The sequence below is a fragment of the Pteropus medius genome, unplaced genomic scaffold (assembly GCF_902729225.1).
Source record: "Pteropus medius unplaced genomic scaffold, Ma_sr-lr_union100, whole genome shotgun sequence".
Classification (NCBI taxonomy): domain Eukaryota; kingdom Metazoa; phylum Chordata; class Mammalia; order Chiroptera; family Pteropodidae; genus Pteropus; species Pteropus medius.
The window spans coordinates 7,290,877-7,307,024 of NW_024356336.1; the positions used below are offsets into that span (position 1 = coordinate 7,290,877).

Below are 16,148 nucleotides of genomic sequence, written 5' to 3' on the forward strand. Positions count from 1 at the left end.
ATCTACAGCTCTTTATACCACCCCACATTGTCCTCTTCAGCCCTCCACACTGCAGCTCTCCTCACTGGTCATCTTTGAGGTCCAGATGCCTCCAATGCCTTGACCCTTTGCAGCAACATTTTGCAGGCTCATTGTAAGGGTCAGATGTTATTGTGCCTGGGAGCATACTTTATAAAGTCTGAAACACCAGGCTCTGTGCACATTTGTTATTGTCAATGGACTAATGGACGTGATACGATACAGGAAGTAGTAAGCATCGACACATGGGTCAGGTGTGCTAATAATCATGATTATCCATGGAGCAGATGGTCTGAACAGACTAGCAGAAGCTCTGCTATGTCTCTCCATGGGGCAATGGCAGGTCAATATCCTCAGGGCAAGTGGAACAAATCTCTGGGATGTCAGTCAAAGGAGAGGTCCCCAGTGACTGCAGAAAGGGTTTGTCACCTCATAGTTCTTGTAATCAAGATTAAAGCAAAGGAAAGAAAGGAAGACTGAAAGGTCACAGTAGATGACAAGATATCTGGCGTTCAGGAAAGGTCTGACCAGGCAAGAGTTTACTACTCTGCTTCACAGGAAGCAACACCATTACCCTGAGTAATTTTTCCTTAGAAAGGAGTTTGCTAGCTTTTCCTGTTATTTATAAGGCTCAAGATGCAACATGGAAAGAGAACCATTTTGTTGCTTTGCTCAAGGCTAGACCCCTTGACTCTGAGATTATGCTGGGGCTAGCATTTTTGTGCATCCAGTGACTGCTGCCTTGGGGCTTGTCCCTGCTTACAGTTACATGAAACAATCCTGAACTTTTCTGTGGGGACTGTAAGAGTGATCAAAGGCTTAGAGAAGAGAGAGGTGAGCATGGCATGCAGTAGTTTGGGGAGGAGGCTCCTAGGAGAGGGTGACCTTGAGCTGAGTCCAACATGGTGGGTAGGATTTCGGTAAGTGGGGGAGCAGTAGGAGGGCATTCCAGGAGGAGAAATATGTGAATGAAAACATTGCTTTGTGAAGGTTAGTTTCAGACTCTTTTGCCTTAAATTCAAGTAAATGAGGCCAAGGAATCAAGCCTTCTTTCTAATTAAACCAAGAGCACAAGTAAGAGGACTAGTAAGGGAACCCTCCAAACTTTTCAGAATTTAAAGTGAAACTCAAGAGGAGGAAAGGTAGAAATACCTGGTAGAGTCCCTTTCTATCTAGACTGTTCCTTTATAAACTCTTCTTGTCTTATGATTTTAACTTTCTTATGAAGAAGAAGAAGGAGAAGGTAGAGGAGGAGAAGAAAATAATAATTATAGTTTTTACTATTTATTGAGTGCTTACAATTTGCTAGACGTTTTACTATAGCTAATCTTTATTCCAAACTTGCAAGGTCAGTTGTATTCTTTCTAGTTTACACATGGAGTGAAACTCTGAGAGGTAAAGCAAAGAGTCCTAGGTCATAGAGAGAATAAAAATTTGAATCCAGGATTGCTGGGATCCAAAGTCTACACTCTTGTTCCTACGCTCTACTGCTTCTCAAAGTGGGATTCTCTTGTTGTAGTGACAGGTTGAGGTTACTGTTGAAAGTCAAGTGCATTTTACTTATTCATAGGCACAGATGACTTTCCTAAGGAAGGAGAATATGAAAGAAAAAAGCCATAAGAATGAATTTGCTAATTATCTTTTCTTGCTGGGGTCATTATATATATGATGCATAGCCACATATGTTGATTCATGTAAAGCCATGTATTGACACTCTGTTGTGGGGGCTCTGATTTCAGGTTGTTTATCCTGGTGCTGATTGGCATCAGCATTGCCTGGGTGCCCATTGTGCAGTCAGCACAAAGTGGGCAGCTCTTTGATTACATCCAGTCCATCACCAGTTACTTGGGACCACCCATCGCAGCTGTCTTCCTGCTTGCTATTTTCTGCAAGAGAGTCAATGAGCCGGTAGGTATCATTCATGTATGTACAGGAAAGCCCATTCTGGCACAGAAATTCCCACCTTGATTAGCATATTCTCTGTGGGAAGGATTCTATTTCACAGAGGTCTCAAGCCAGGATGGATGTGCTTCTTAGGGTTTGTTCAGGAACCATGGGACTCTCACGGGTTCATTCTCTTGGGCTCCTCTCTTCTCCTTGCTGCAGGTTCCAAACTAATTTCCAGCTAATGATATACATTTTCCATCCAATCTTGGTGATTTTCCCCAAGCTGCATGGCACTACCCGGGAAGTTTGTAGCCCCTGGGCAAGCAACTCCAGAGCAAGTCCTAGCACAGGTTACCTCTGGTGGTTCTGCAGTGAGCTTAACTTTCCGGCCAGCACTTTTCAGGGCCTAGTGAAGACAAAGTCCTGGTGCTCAAGCAGTTTATATATAAAACCACATGAGGTAGATAACAATTGAGGGATAAAATATTAGTAGGGACGGATTCCTAGAAAGGCTATATCAACATGGGTTGAAATTGAGGAGGAAAAGAGGGCATTCAAGGCAGAGAGAACAGCACTGTCTGGAACTTGCAGGTGGAAGTGGAAGGAAAGGGATGAGGGTGAGGGGCTTGTCAGCAATCTTGCTTGGCTTGAAAGGGAGTTGTGTGTGTGGATAACAGAAGACACAACTGGAGAGGCAGGTTAAAGTTAGGTTAGGCACAGCCCCTTTGAAAGCCAGGCTCAAGTGTCGGGGTCATCAGTGAGGTACCATCACAGGTTTTAAAGCACTTTGTAGAGAATTCCTGTGGATATGCCTTCTGAGTGGGGTGTTGCTCAGCTGCCTCTGTATGCAACCATTTCCTTGCCTGGAGAGGGTTAGGAAGGAGTGGGGGTGCTGATTGTGTAGCTCATCGTCTGAAATAATGTAAACGATGACATATATTTGGTTGAAGATAACCTCTTTCTCCCCATAGGACAGGAACAAATACATACCAGGGGAATATAGCTCCATAGAGTGACCCAGCTTTGAGGCGCATAAATCACTACATGTCTCTCTTCATTTGCCATTTGCCATTAGGGAGATAGTTCAGATTTGCTGGTGACACAAAACAAGGTGTACAGATAAACATTCCCGAGATATTAGAGTTGAACCTGATCGTGATCTCGACAGGTTTGAGTAATGGGCACGCAACGAGATAAGTTTCAGTAGGAATTGGCAGAGGCTGGTTCACCAAGAGATTTCTAAACTGCAAATTAGGAACTTGTGGCTAGGAGCTCAGTTGAGTATTGTGATGGGTCACAGGCAGACTCAACTCAGCAATGAACTAGAGCTTTCAAAAAATAAAGGCTAAGAATTGGGATGAACTATAAAAGTACTCGACTGGGGGTGATTTTGCCTTCTGCTAGGAGACATTTGGTGATGTCTGGGAACATTTTTGATTGTTACAATTTAGGGAGTGCTATTGTGGGGAGAGCCCAGGGCTGCTGCTAAACATTCTAGAATATGCAAGACAACCCTTAACACCCAACAAAGAATTATCCAGCCCAAATGTCACAGTGTGGAGGTTGAGAAACACCAATCTAGAATCTTCAGAGGGTAGCAGGTAGAGGCTGCAAAGTGATTCTCAGAACTGGTCAGGCACTGTGTTTGCTGAGGGGTGACTCTGAGTCTTAAGGAAAATGTTAAAATTTCTCAGATTTTAAAAGAACCTCTTGAGAATAAAGACCGAAGGAATAGGGAGAGGCTAATTGCCAAGAAAGAAGGAAAGCTGTAGCAAGTTTTATTGATATTATTCACACAAACTAAAGTCAAGAAATAATTTTTCAACTGAGTAAGTGTATGGGGGATGAATGGAGAACATCAGTCTTTTCCTTCTTCCTTGTTCATTTATTTATCTAGCAGACACTTCCTGATGCCAGATATGGGGCTAGGCGCTAGCAAAACAAAGGCAATGAATACTGGTTTCTCCCCTGGGTGAGCTCCCATTTCAGACGGGGAGACAGAGAAGCAAATGTGTGATTATATAAGAGTGTGGGTGGTGCTGGCGTGGAGGTGTGTCCACAGCGCTGCAGCCACAACCAAGGAAGATGTGCTGACCTAGTTCTGTCTGGGGAGAAGAGGGGACATTCAAACTAGAACAAGATTATCAGGAAGGGAAGAGCCCGTGCTCTCCCAGGTAGAGTGAATGACCTGTGCAAAGACCTGGGACACGAACATACATGCTATGTTTAATAATAGCTGGTAATTTATGGCACCTGAGTGCAAGAGTACTGATGGCTAACGAGGGGGCTCTTCAGATCAACACTTGACAAAATCATGAAAGCTTCTTTTGGTCGCTCTTATATAAGCTTGCTCTACTTTGTCACTGGTCCTTTTAAAATGCGGCCTTTAGACTCCGAGCTGGTCCTCTAGGCAAAGAATGGCAATAAAGAGAGAGAGAAGGAAGAGGGGAAGGAAAGAAGGAAAGAATGGTTAAAAAATCATGAAAAAATGTTTCTTAATGTTTCTAGTCTCTTAAAGGCTTCTGTATTTCTAATATGTAAATCTAAAATTTAATGTAAAAACATATAGTATAATTTTATGTTCTCAAATTAAAAACAGTGATTTTGGATTTATAAAAGGGGCTGAGGGAAAAGTTCCTTTTTCCTCTATCCTCTAGTGACCCAATTTCTTTTTCCATGTCTTTGAGGAATACAAATTACTTCACAAGTAATTACTTTACATCTGAATGTACCTATCTGGAGGCTGATGGTAATAGTAACTGCAGGCAAAAAGATTCAAGTTATTTTTAAAGTTAAAGGGAATTTTTGGAATTAAGGCTTTCAGTTGATATTCTAACCAGTTATTAGACACTTTAACCCATCATATGAAGAATCCTTGTCTTATGACCCAGAGAAAATCAAATCACTGAAACATGATAAGCATGACACTCATGGAAGGCCTGACATAATAATCTTGAGCCATACTCTGAACTCTAGTGTTCTGGCTTCAGATTGCCTGGACCTATCATTTCTCTTACCTTTATTCTTTTGCCTCTGTCCCTTTAGGAATGCACAGTTGTTTTGTGTGTTCGGGCGTTCATTAACCCAGGGTCTCCTTTCACAGGGAGCCTTCTGGGGACTGATCATAGGATTTCTGATTGGGGTGTCTCGTATGATCGCCGAGTTTTCTTACGGAACTGGAAGCTGCACGGAGCCCAGCAACTGTCCCACGATTATCTGTGGTGTGCACTACCTGTACTTTGCCATCATCCTCTTTTGCATTACTGTCATCGTCATTGTCGTTGTCTCTCTCTTCACCAGGCCCATTCCAGATGTGCATGTGAGTATCCATTCAGGAGACCTACCCTGCCTTTGTTCCTATTCATGCAGCAACACCCATCTTGGTCGCCCTCGGTTCAATTAGATTATCTCACACATGACTAAAATAGTCTGTACTTGCCATTGGTGTCATGTTGAAGGATACAGGATAGGAAACTTGCTGTCCCAGCAGGGCAGTATCAAGCATGAGTCTTCAGCAGGAGTCCTCACAGCAGTGCAGGGGATATTCTCTGAGTTACGCTCCCCAAATGACAGCTCAGGTACAAGGGAGTGAGATCACGTTGGCAGACATGGAGGATACCGTGGCTTAGATGCTCATGTCCCAGATAGGAACTTACATTTTTTGTAACAGTCTCATGGTCAGAACTCTCAACGGTTCCTGGAAGGGACGTACTTACTTACAAAAATTAGCACATACAGGGAAATCCCAAGTATGATTTGCCCTTTATTTTTCCCAATTAAACCTCCAAACAGTTGCCCATAGAATTCACGAAATTTCAAACAATATCAAAGTCCAGTTGATTCAAGATTTAAAAAATGTCAAGTATTCAGTTAGCTCTAGATGTCACTCTTGGTTTAAGGCATATTCTCAGCCTTCCTAATGCAGATGAAGATGACCAATTATGAGCCATTTTTATCATAAACAATCTAGTCTGGTAACCTAGCATCACTGAAATTCTTCCCTTTTTTGGGTTTCCAAGATATAGACCTAGAGAATTAACTCAAGATCATATTTATCCATAGAGAAAGAGAAAGGGTGTTGTTAACCCATTATGCACATGTATACAAATACGGGGACTTAAGAAATCCCTAAGAGACCTTCAAACTCATTGCTGAATTTTTAGAGTTGTGACCAAACTTAATGTCAAACAAAAACTGCTTTTACAGCAGCAGAACCACCGTCCTATTTACGGGCTGAATCTGTCACCAACTTTCTTTGTGTTGTATTAATTGCTTCCTGATGTCTTTCTCTGAGTTGTAGCCCCAAACACATTTAGCTCCACACATCCTCTTGAAGTAGAGAAAGCAAGGTAGTCACCAAAGAGGGCATGGCTGTGATGAACACACTGCATTGATTTTTAGACTTAAGTTTCTGTTTTCATGTCAATAGAGAATACGCCTCCAGCTCTTCCCTGTTCTAAATGGCTCATGATTCTACAGACCCCTCTCCCCAGAATATGATACACACCTATCTACAAAAATATGATCTTATACTGCTGGTCTGGACAAATGGGTGTCTAGTCTTGTTTCAGAGGACTAGTGCTAAAAGGAACAAATTCGTTTATTATGTATAGTAAGATGTTTATTCATTTAAAACATTTCTGTATTCAAGGCAGCCTCTTAGTCTCATAATATGCATATATTATAGGGGCATGTGTATGATTTACATCTAAGCTTCTAACACATTTAGATCTAATGATATGGCTGGACACTGTTATTTACATTCTTGTTGATACTGAGAAGCCATATTACTTTTCCTTTCCTTGATGTGTATCTCTTTGTTGGCCTCAGACACTGTTTGGATCTTTCTTCTAACCTCTTCTGCTTTCTCCACAGCTCTACCGCCTGTGCTGGACCCTGCGCAACAGCAAAGAAGAACGTATTGACCTGGATGCAGGAGAAGAGGGCATCCGTGAAGACCCAGAGGAGATCACTGAAATAGGTGATTTTTTGACTCAGAGCCTAGTCCCAAGCTCTAAAAAGTTACTCCCACAACAGCAAGATCACTTTACAGAAGCCTTCCCTAAATGCTTTCATCAAAGCTCAGATCTCTTTCCTAGAAGGGAGTGGTGAGAGAGGTGAGGGGTGAGATGAATAAATAGATTTCGGGATATTCAAGCCTGGTCAAGGGAAGGAGGGAGGTACAGAATCATCCCAGCTCCCTCACCCCTCACAGGTTACAATGCCCAGTGATTAAGTGTGGGTGAGGAATTTTCTACCTCGACTTGATTTGGAGGCTTGGCCAGGGACAAGGGAAGAGTTAGTGGTCTTCTGACATAGCCTATGAATGGAAAGCAGATGAAACCAAAGTTGTGGTCTAGTGACATCAGCAGGATGGAATAGAGGCTCTGGGATCTTATGTGTTACTGGCTCACCACATCAAATTTGGAAAGTCACGTTTCTCTGGAAATTCAGTAAGATAATGCTTAGTTAGTGTTTAGAAACTTACTTGGTCATGGAGAAATGCTTTCCTCAACTTCTGTGTTGCAACTTTTCTTCCCTACATGGGAGATAGTTGTGGAGATGTGTGTTGTACAAAAGTGTGGGAGCTCACGGTCATGTTTTTTACCTGTATTGGGCTGAAGGTCTTACCGCTCTATGTGAAAAAGAGCACAGATACAGCAGAACGAGTTCTAAATTTGACTATCAGGAATATCAGAATCCTGGCTTTGAAAAGGGCCTTTGGTCTTATCGCCTCAATTTTACAGACCTGTAAATTGAGGCCTTGGAAAGGAGAGGCTTTGCCTCTGGTCCCAGCTCTTATGCAATCTGCTTTTGATCTCTGAAGACCTTTTGGTTCTGAAACCTGCGATTCCACAAGTGCTGGGAGGAGCCTGGAACCATAGACAGCTGACCATGGTGCTGAAAAAACCCACAGCCCTTTCCTGCTTCCTTGGAGCAGGCAAGCGTGAACATGCTCCCTACTCCAAAAATGGCCCCATATTGAGCGAGAATATCATAGATTTTAAAGGGCCATGGAGAAGAAATATTTTGAATGTTTTAATGTGGAAGAAGAGATTAATTTTGCACCAGAGGGCAGAGTTAAGACTGGTGGTTAGAAAAAAACTCATCCAATTTTAACTCAAAGTAAAGAGGCAGGATGGTGCAGAGACAGAGTATGGGATTTGGATTCAGGAAGAACCGAGGTTGAATCCTGACTTCTCTACTTACTATCCTGGGCAAGTGATATTTATTTTTCTAAAGCTCAGGCTCCTCACATAAAAATATTCTAAACATTAGCCTATATTTCATGGCACTGTCGGAAACATTGAATGATATGATGTTCCATATTAGCTGTAATTATCACCATTATGATTGCAAATAAGAATTTCCTGAGTTTGTCTGTAAAGGGGTGAGCAGCAGGTGAGTATCTATCAGGGATGCCTAGAGGGGACTCTCACACTGGCTAGAAAATTGGCTTAACGATGTCTGAGGTTCATGGCAACACTTGAATTCTATTGTTTTTTGATGAACTCATGAAATCGTACTGAACACCTACCCTTAAAGTACAATAAACTAAGATCTCTAGAAGTCTTTTATAGACAACAGGTGCCACCTTCATCATTCTTCGAGAAATAGCAGTATGAGAATTCATCCCTATATTATTATCACCACCATCATCATGACAGATAATAATATGATTGTAATATATTTTAATCGTGAATACCTTACTCTAGTCTAGTGATTCATTTTGGCATGACATCATTCTTTTAAAGCAGATAATGCAAGTGTAATTCTTCCAATTTTACAGATGACTAAAATGAGACATAGAGACTTTCTCAAGGTCACCCAACTTTTTAATGGCCCAGACAACCATGAATTTCTCACTTGGGCTGGTCTGTGAGCCCGAATCTTTGCTATTTCTTCCCTGTTCTCCTATTTTAGTGAAGTGGACCGAAGTAGAGGGATAAAGGAGGCTTGTCTCTCTTATGTGCATGAGAGAAAAGAGTGAATAGAAAGAGACTAACACTTGATACCTACTATGTACTAGGTTTTCTCTCATTCAATCTTATAATGAAGAAGGCATTTTTACCCAGTTTTACAGATACAGAAGATGAGAAGTGAATTAACAAGACATAAAAGTGGGTTTTGGTACCAGTTCTGACACATATATGTGCCTGACCACTGAGGTTCTTTCCAGTTCTAAAATGCTGTGACTTAAAATGGGAGAATGGCCAGCAGTGTTCCCTGTGCTAAAAACACAGTGGGCTTGATTTCATATCTAGTAAATTACAGACCTGACAATCTAGCCCAGGTCTGTCTACCTCCAGTGCCACACTTGGGCTCAGAGGAGAGAACCAGTTCCCTTGGTGGGCATCCACTTTGAATGGCAGGCCAGTTGGATGGTTTGATTCAGAAGTATTGATATGCAACATCAGACCTTAAGCCCTGAAAATGTTGATCAGTGCTGCCCTGTATCAGGGACTGTTTAAACCAATTCTTACTACATGGCTGGATTGATTATGAAGCCTTGGGTCTTCCAGGTGTAGCCAATGCACTCCTGAGTCATTCAATTCTCTTTGTTTTCCAGTGATGTAGCAAACAGATATGTTTATATGTTTCACAGTTTATATGTGTCACAGCTCCCCAACCCATTGTTAACATTTGTCTCTCATAAATAATTATTTCATGTTTGATTCTGATTGTTCTAAATCAAGATGTGTTCTTATTGGGCCTGATAGAGATAAGACATAGGCTAGCTGATCATAAGGATATAAAATTCATCTGTTACCATCATCTTGTAATTAAGTTCACGTGAACATTTTGTATCGTTTCCATTTCTGTGAGTAAGAAAATTGGGAAATGTTTGCAGAATGGCAGATGTTCCACTGAAAACCCTTTCTAGTCCCTCCTGCTTATGTATCCAATAATCCTTTTATGCCTTTCCCCTGACACAGAAGTTCCTGAGGAGAAAAAAGGATGCTTCAGGAAGGCCTATGATTTGTTTTGTGGGCTGGACCAGCAGAAGGGTCCCAAAATGACAAAGGAAGAAGAGGAAGCCATGAAGCTGAAGATGACAGACACTTCCGAGAAGCCTTTGTGGCGGACAGTAGTGAACGTCAACGGCATCATCCTGCTGACCGTGGCTATCTTCTGCCATGCATATTTTGCCTGAGTCCTGCCTTTTGCTGCAGACTGCCCTCCTAAAGGCCAGACTTTTTACTCTGCCTCCCTTTAGTCCCACTCTGTGTTGTTGAAGGAAAACTGATCAGTTGTAAATTTTGCCCAGTTGATAAAGATGTACATGTGTAATTACAGTCCAGGTGGAGGAAAATCATTAATTTGCTGTTAACTTATGTATTTGAGGCCAATTTGACACAGCCAGCTGTACATATTAGAGCTGCAGAAGAAAAGTTTACTTACTCATGAAAAGGCAGATGAAGAAACAGAAGTCCTGTGATATCTAATGCAAGTTTGCTTCAGATAGACTCAGTGTGTCAACATTGCTTGTGATCCTTGAATATTATTTTAAGAGCTCTGATCTCCCTAGTTCCTGCTACTTTGCCTATCTGATCATCCCCTTATCTTTTTTTAAGAAGAAAAAATCCTCTCCCCTCCCACAGTATCATATTCCTGCCAAGAAAAATCAATCTGATAACTGATGAATGCATTAATGCTGAGGATGGGAGCTTGATGGGGTTCCATCAAGCCATGGGTGTTTGCTCTTTGAAAGAGAGGCCTGGGGATGTCAATACTTACCTCAAAGGTTGGCAGGGGTGGGAGATCCACATACTAGCCTCATGATAGTGGGGACAGAAGATAGATAATCTGGAGTCAAGGAAATTTTCTGGTCTTCATAAAAATGTCCATTGGGAATCCCTCATGTTTGGGATTTTACTCATTTTGGCATTTGTTGTTCCTGGAATGTCTTAGCCGCTCAGCAATATTTGTGGATTGAATGAATGATATAGCATTTATTTATAAACACTTGCTTTATTGTTATGTAAAGTTGGTACTTGGTCAATCTTTTCTTGTGCTGGCACAAAATACCCACTCTGTTGACTATCAGGAACTGGAATGAATTTTCTAGACACCGCTCTTACTCATGGTGTGGATGTTGATATACGGGCTTAGAAGCTGACTCTGATCACCTCATAGAGCAAATGTGTCTCTTGGGGCACCTGTCATCTCAAAGCAGCCATGCTCTCCTGAAACACTAAGACAATTAGCCTGAGATCCTCCTCTCTATGAGTTCAAGTGCTCACAGTGCTTCTTCTTTTCAGGTGTCTAGATTGATGATCATCCATTGACCAAGGTTAGGGTAGGTGGACTCCGTTTTGGGTATAAGTGCTCAACATCTTTAGCTGAGAAGAGTGTATTTTTTGTTGTTGTTGTTGTCGAACCTATTTCCTAGGGACAAATTTTTAAAATTTAACTTAAATTTAATTAGTTAAATTTCTTTTAATTTTACCTGTGAAATATCAATTATAGTGAAATATAATCTCATTGAAGTGAAGAATATCTCATGATCTTAATATTGAATGATTTCAGGCTAGCTTAGAAAGGAACTGGGATCTGAGGTTTCATGGAGCTGAGAGGGATTCCTAGGTGGAAAAATGATTCAACAGGGGAAGGAATGGCTTGTTATTGTAGGAAGAAGGAAACCCAGACAATGCTATTTGATGTGCCCTCATATTCCCCTTAAGTTAGGCAAAGAAGACAGAAATGTGGAGAATTTCACATGGCTAGCATTACTCAGCTTACTCAGTTTTGTGTGTTTGTGGTATTTTTGAGCTTGGAGAAGAGAAAAGGAGAGGCTTGAAAGCTGGTGGAAGGAGGGGGCACAAAGTATCTAGATTGCCCTGGATTCTATTTCTGCCTTTGTCAATGATTCATTGTATATATTGTGAATTATTTTGTGTCAATTGTGTATTTTTATCTTTGAAAAATGGGGACCCTGATGCTTATAGCATCTACTTACCTCCTCTGAGTGTGACAAGGTCACTTTGAAAGGGGATGGGAGATACATACATGAAAGATGCCATACAGATGTTATACTAAGCTTCATTTAGTCCCATACATTACTTTGTATTACTTTGATAAAATGTATTACTTTGAAAAATAAACACATTAAAAAACATAATATTCAGATTTCCTGTTCTCTAGAGATTCTAGACAAATACTGACCATATCTGTGGTGAGCTTTAGTTGGCACAAGATATGGATTAGGAAGCAGAAGCCAAGACAGTTGAGAGTAGAATATAGCCACTTGAACAAAATGTAGTAAAGTTTGTAAATGATTTCAAAATCACTAGTAAACATGAGGTAAGTAGCTCTACTCTCAATGCAAAAGGTCCTGTTAGAATAGACTTAGTCATTTGAGTAACCAGGGGCCAGTAAGTGATAAATGTACTAGAATAATTTCAAGGGTGCAAGGAAGAGCGATTCTTTTCCTAAATGAAAAATGGTTCCTTTGGAGCAGAGTGATTACTTATTAATGCATAGTTTATAGAGCTAAAAAAATCATGCCCTATCAGGCAAAAAAAAAAAAAAAAAAAAAAAAAAAGCTTCTTTAAACATGGATGACTCTCAAAATGAAAAGACAGGCCCTGTACTTGCCTGGGGACTTACATGGGAGCATTGATTACTTGTAGCTGAGACAGGCATTGGTGTTTACTTAGAGAAGTTTCTACCATTGGAACTCAGTGGAACCTACTCTTTGTTAGTGCTGAAGTCACCATCTCCTAAAAGATGCACTGCAGTTTGTCCTGTACCACAAAAGCAACCCTTGAGAGAAAAACATATATGTTTAGTTGGAGGAGAGAGGTTTCTTAATTTTAGCTCCCAACCCCAGCCCCCAAAACACCTCTAACCTTCTAATTGGATTTAGGCAAATGGAACCGTTTGAATGAGGTGCCACTGTCTTAATGGGTTGGTGGAGATGGGATTGAGGAGATGTGAGTGAGGTTAATGGGGCAGTGTTGTTTGGCTCTGAAAGATTCAGGTGGGTGTTGTTCAGTCCAAAAGCCCCACATAGTGTCCCTGACTCAGCCAGCTTTTGTAGTTCTAAGAGCAACTCAAAGAACATGTGATTTGATACAATTCATCCCATGTTTGGAAAACTGGTGGCAAATGTCCACCCAATAAAGGGACCTACTTTACACTTGAGTGCGGGCAGCACATACACATGCATTTCAGAATCAAAGAGCTTAGAGTAGTGTTTGCAAACTATAGCTGTATCAGAAATCCTGGAGGAATTGTTAAAACATAGTTGTCGGAATCCGCCTTCAGAGTTTCCCAATCATTAGGTCTGGAGTAGGGCCTGAGAATTTGCATTTCTAACAAATTTCCTAACCATTTTGATGCTGCTGGTCTGGGGAACACACTTTGAAAACAACTACTTATAGTTAACTTCCAAAGAGGCTTCATTTCATCACCAAGGCAGGCAGAACTGGAAGAACTGCTTTCCCAGAACTTATTCGAGGTTTTTAGTGATGTCTCAGGACCAAAAGTCTTTTCTGAAACAAAAAAATGTGTGAGTATGGCTGAGACACATTACAGTGTCAAAGCACAGAAAAAAAAATCCTACCCTGCTGATCTTTGAACCCATTTGCTTAATTCTGACTTTGCCCCAAGAAGATGTCTAAGACCTGACCCTTTATCAACTTGACTTTATTTTATTTTATATCTGGTACCCATCATGTATCATAAATATATACTCGCCCTCAAAGTCAGTCTTACAAATAGAATGTTTTGCAGATAAGGGTGAAGTGAGAGGAGAAAGCACTAATATTTACTGGGCATCTTCTCTGGCCCAGATCTTTTAGGCAATATGAAATGATCTCATCTAATCTTTACAATAGTTCCATGAAGTCTGCATTACATTTGGAAGAAATCGAGGTTCAAAGATTCAAGGATTTACCCAAGAAAAAGACCTTGGAGTTTATGGTCTAGGGGTTGACAGTCTCTCCTCCTTGGCACATAATTTCCCTTCAATGATACAATGTTTCTCCTTCAAATCTGAAGACCTTGGAATGAGTTGGGATGTATGCAAGTGAGGAGACCACCATCTATTGAGCATCTACTTATTAAGAAATGTTATAAGTTTATAACATTTGAATCTGTGAGTTAAACATTCCTATCTCTGTTTTCAGATGAACGATGAAGGTTCAGGGAAGTTGGTTACTTTGTTCAATCCTGTGCTCCTAATTTTGGTGTAGGTGGATATCTCTCCCTGACCAAACAGTGATAGGAATATATCTTTCATGCCAAAGCTTCTAGTCTTCCATGAAGTCTTTTCAAGACTGCCAGGATGTGGATAATGATGATTTCTGGTTCTATTTGACCCCCAGCGTGAGAGAAGATGGTCCTTGTTTCCACAAGATGCAAAATCAACTCTGTGTTATGGGCTTAATTGTGTCCTTCCTCTAACCCCCAAATTCATTTGTCCAAATCTAACTCCCAGTACCTCAGAATGTGACTGTATTTGGACATAGGGTCATTAAAGAGGTAATTAAGTTAAAATGAGATTACTAGGATAGGTCCTAATCCAATATGACAGGTATCCTTATAAAAAGGGATTAGGACACAGACACAGAGGAAAGACTGTGTGAAAGATAGGGAGAAGACAGCCATCTATAAGCTGAGGAGTGAGGCCTTAAAAGAAATCAAACTTTCCGATACCTTAACCTTAGACTTCTACCCTCCAGAACTGTGAAAAATTTAATTTATTCTGTTTAAACCACCCTGTCTGTAGTGCTTTGTTATGGCAGCCCTAGTAGACTAATATATCTGTAAGGGAGTCAGATCCTGTTTTGTGTTTTATTCGATTCTGCATTTGTCTATTTGATAGCCATTGATCACAGTGCCAACTATATTAACGATTTTTTTTCTTACTTTCTGTATTCTTGATGCTCTGGCACTTGGGGGCCTTATGGACTGGGGAGAAACTGCCCCTCCAATGGCTAGCCCTTTCTTGTGGATAACAAAGGGCTTGTCCAGGAGCACATCTCTCATATACAAATCAGCCAATCCTGAGTCTATAGCCCCAATCACCTTCTTATCTAACTTTCACACACCAAGCCAATATTTTCCCTGCCCTAAATCATCCCAGGGCCAAGTATGAGGCAACTAGAGACAATCTCAATAGTCTCAAACTCACCCAAATTATTCAAACTGGTCAATCCTAAGCTATTTACCTTGCCCTGCCTTGCCTTTTGTGAAGAAACCCCAACAAAGTCTGTGGCCTAGGCCTTCCCCGTGTTCCTTTCTGCCTTCTCACCAACACTGGTGCTCCCCACTTTAGCCCTGCATGGCATGTGGTAACCCCCTCTCTAGAACCTATGAATATAATAAACTTCCTTTCAAGCCTGATTCTCTCGTGGCTGCACCAAGTTTATCATACCACGCTCAGCACGTACATTCTTACAACAGATTCCTTCTACTTCTCATAGCCATCTCAAAAGTCTACCGGACACCATCAGCTACTGTCTTAATCAGGAACCACACTACTGTTTCCTTAAAAGACCACCTGTCTGCTTCTCAACCTTTCTTCTGACTCCTTCACCTTCTCTTCCTCTTCTTTCTTTTTCTCCATTCTTTTCTTCTCGGTACTCATTTGCCTGGTCCAGCCATCTTACCATCTCCATTTTTTTCTACTTAGTGAACCCAACATCATTAGTCCCTACCTTCACTTTTTACCTATTTCTGACCCGTCTTGAAGCCCACTAACTGGAGCCACCAGGAACACACCTGTAGTCTTGCAAAGCTAGGTTTATTTAACTTGTTGCAGCAAGGGAGAAAGTTAAGCAGAAATACAGCTTCTCATCAAACAGAGAAAGGGTTTGGGTCATTATAGGATTTTGAGGAAGGGTGGAGTTCAGGAAAAATTTACAAGAGGCAATATTTCATTAGGCTTAAAGTAAAGCAAAGAGTATATAAAGGGGTTAATATCCAGCCTAGTGTAGAAAGCAGACCTAGGCTTCCTGTTATTGTGGAAATTCAAAGTTAAGATAAATATGAAATATTATATCTAAAAACTCCTTATCTGAAGCTATGCACCTTGGAAATTGAGGTTGCTTCTCTGTCAGAGAACCACATGACTCAGAGCCTCCAGAAATTAGTAAGATATTTTATTTTCACCAATATGATTTTAAATAGCCAAGTTTCTCAGTCTCTAATTTTAGAGAACAACTTTTCAACATCATGTCCTTGATGTTAATTAACACATGATGTTTTTATAGGCTCACACTCCCTGTCTCTCA

At 41.0% G+C, this 16,148-nt stretch overlaps 1 protein-coding gene across 1 annotated transcript in view; it reads left to right on the top strand.

Moving 5' to 3' along the window:
- SLC5A1 (solute carrier family 5 member 1) overlaps nucleotides 1-11,999 on the top strand; it is a 56,955-nt gene extending 44,956 nt beyond the window's left edge. The window contains exons 12-15 of the mRNA XM_039861834.1: nucleotides 1,758-1,926; nucleotides 5,009-5,224; nucleotides 6,781-6,886; nucleotides 9,843-11,999. Of these exons, the coding sequence (XP_039717768.1) occupies nucleotides 1,758-1,926; nucleotides 5,009-5,224; nucleotides 6,781-6,886; nucleotides 9,843-10,060 (709 nt within the window). The 3' untranslated portion in view covers nucleotides 10,061-11,999. The remainder of the gene's footprint in view (nucleotides 1-1,757; nucleotides 1,927-5,008; nucleotides 5,225-6,780; nucleotides 6,887-9,842) is intronic.
- Nucleotides 12,000-16,148: the final 4,149 nt, after the last annotated feature.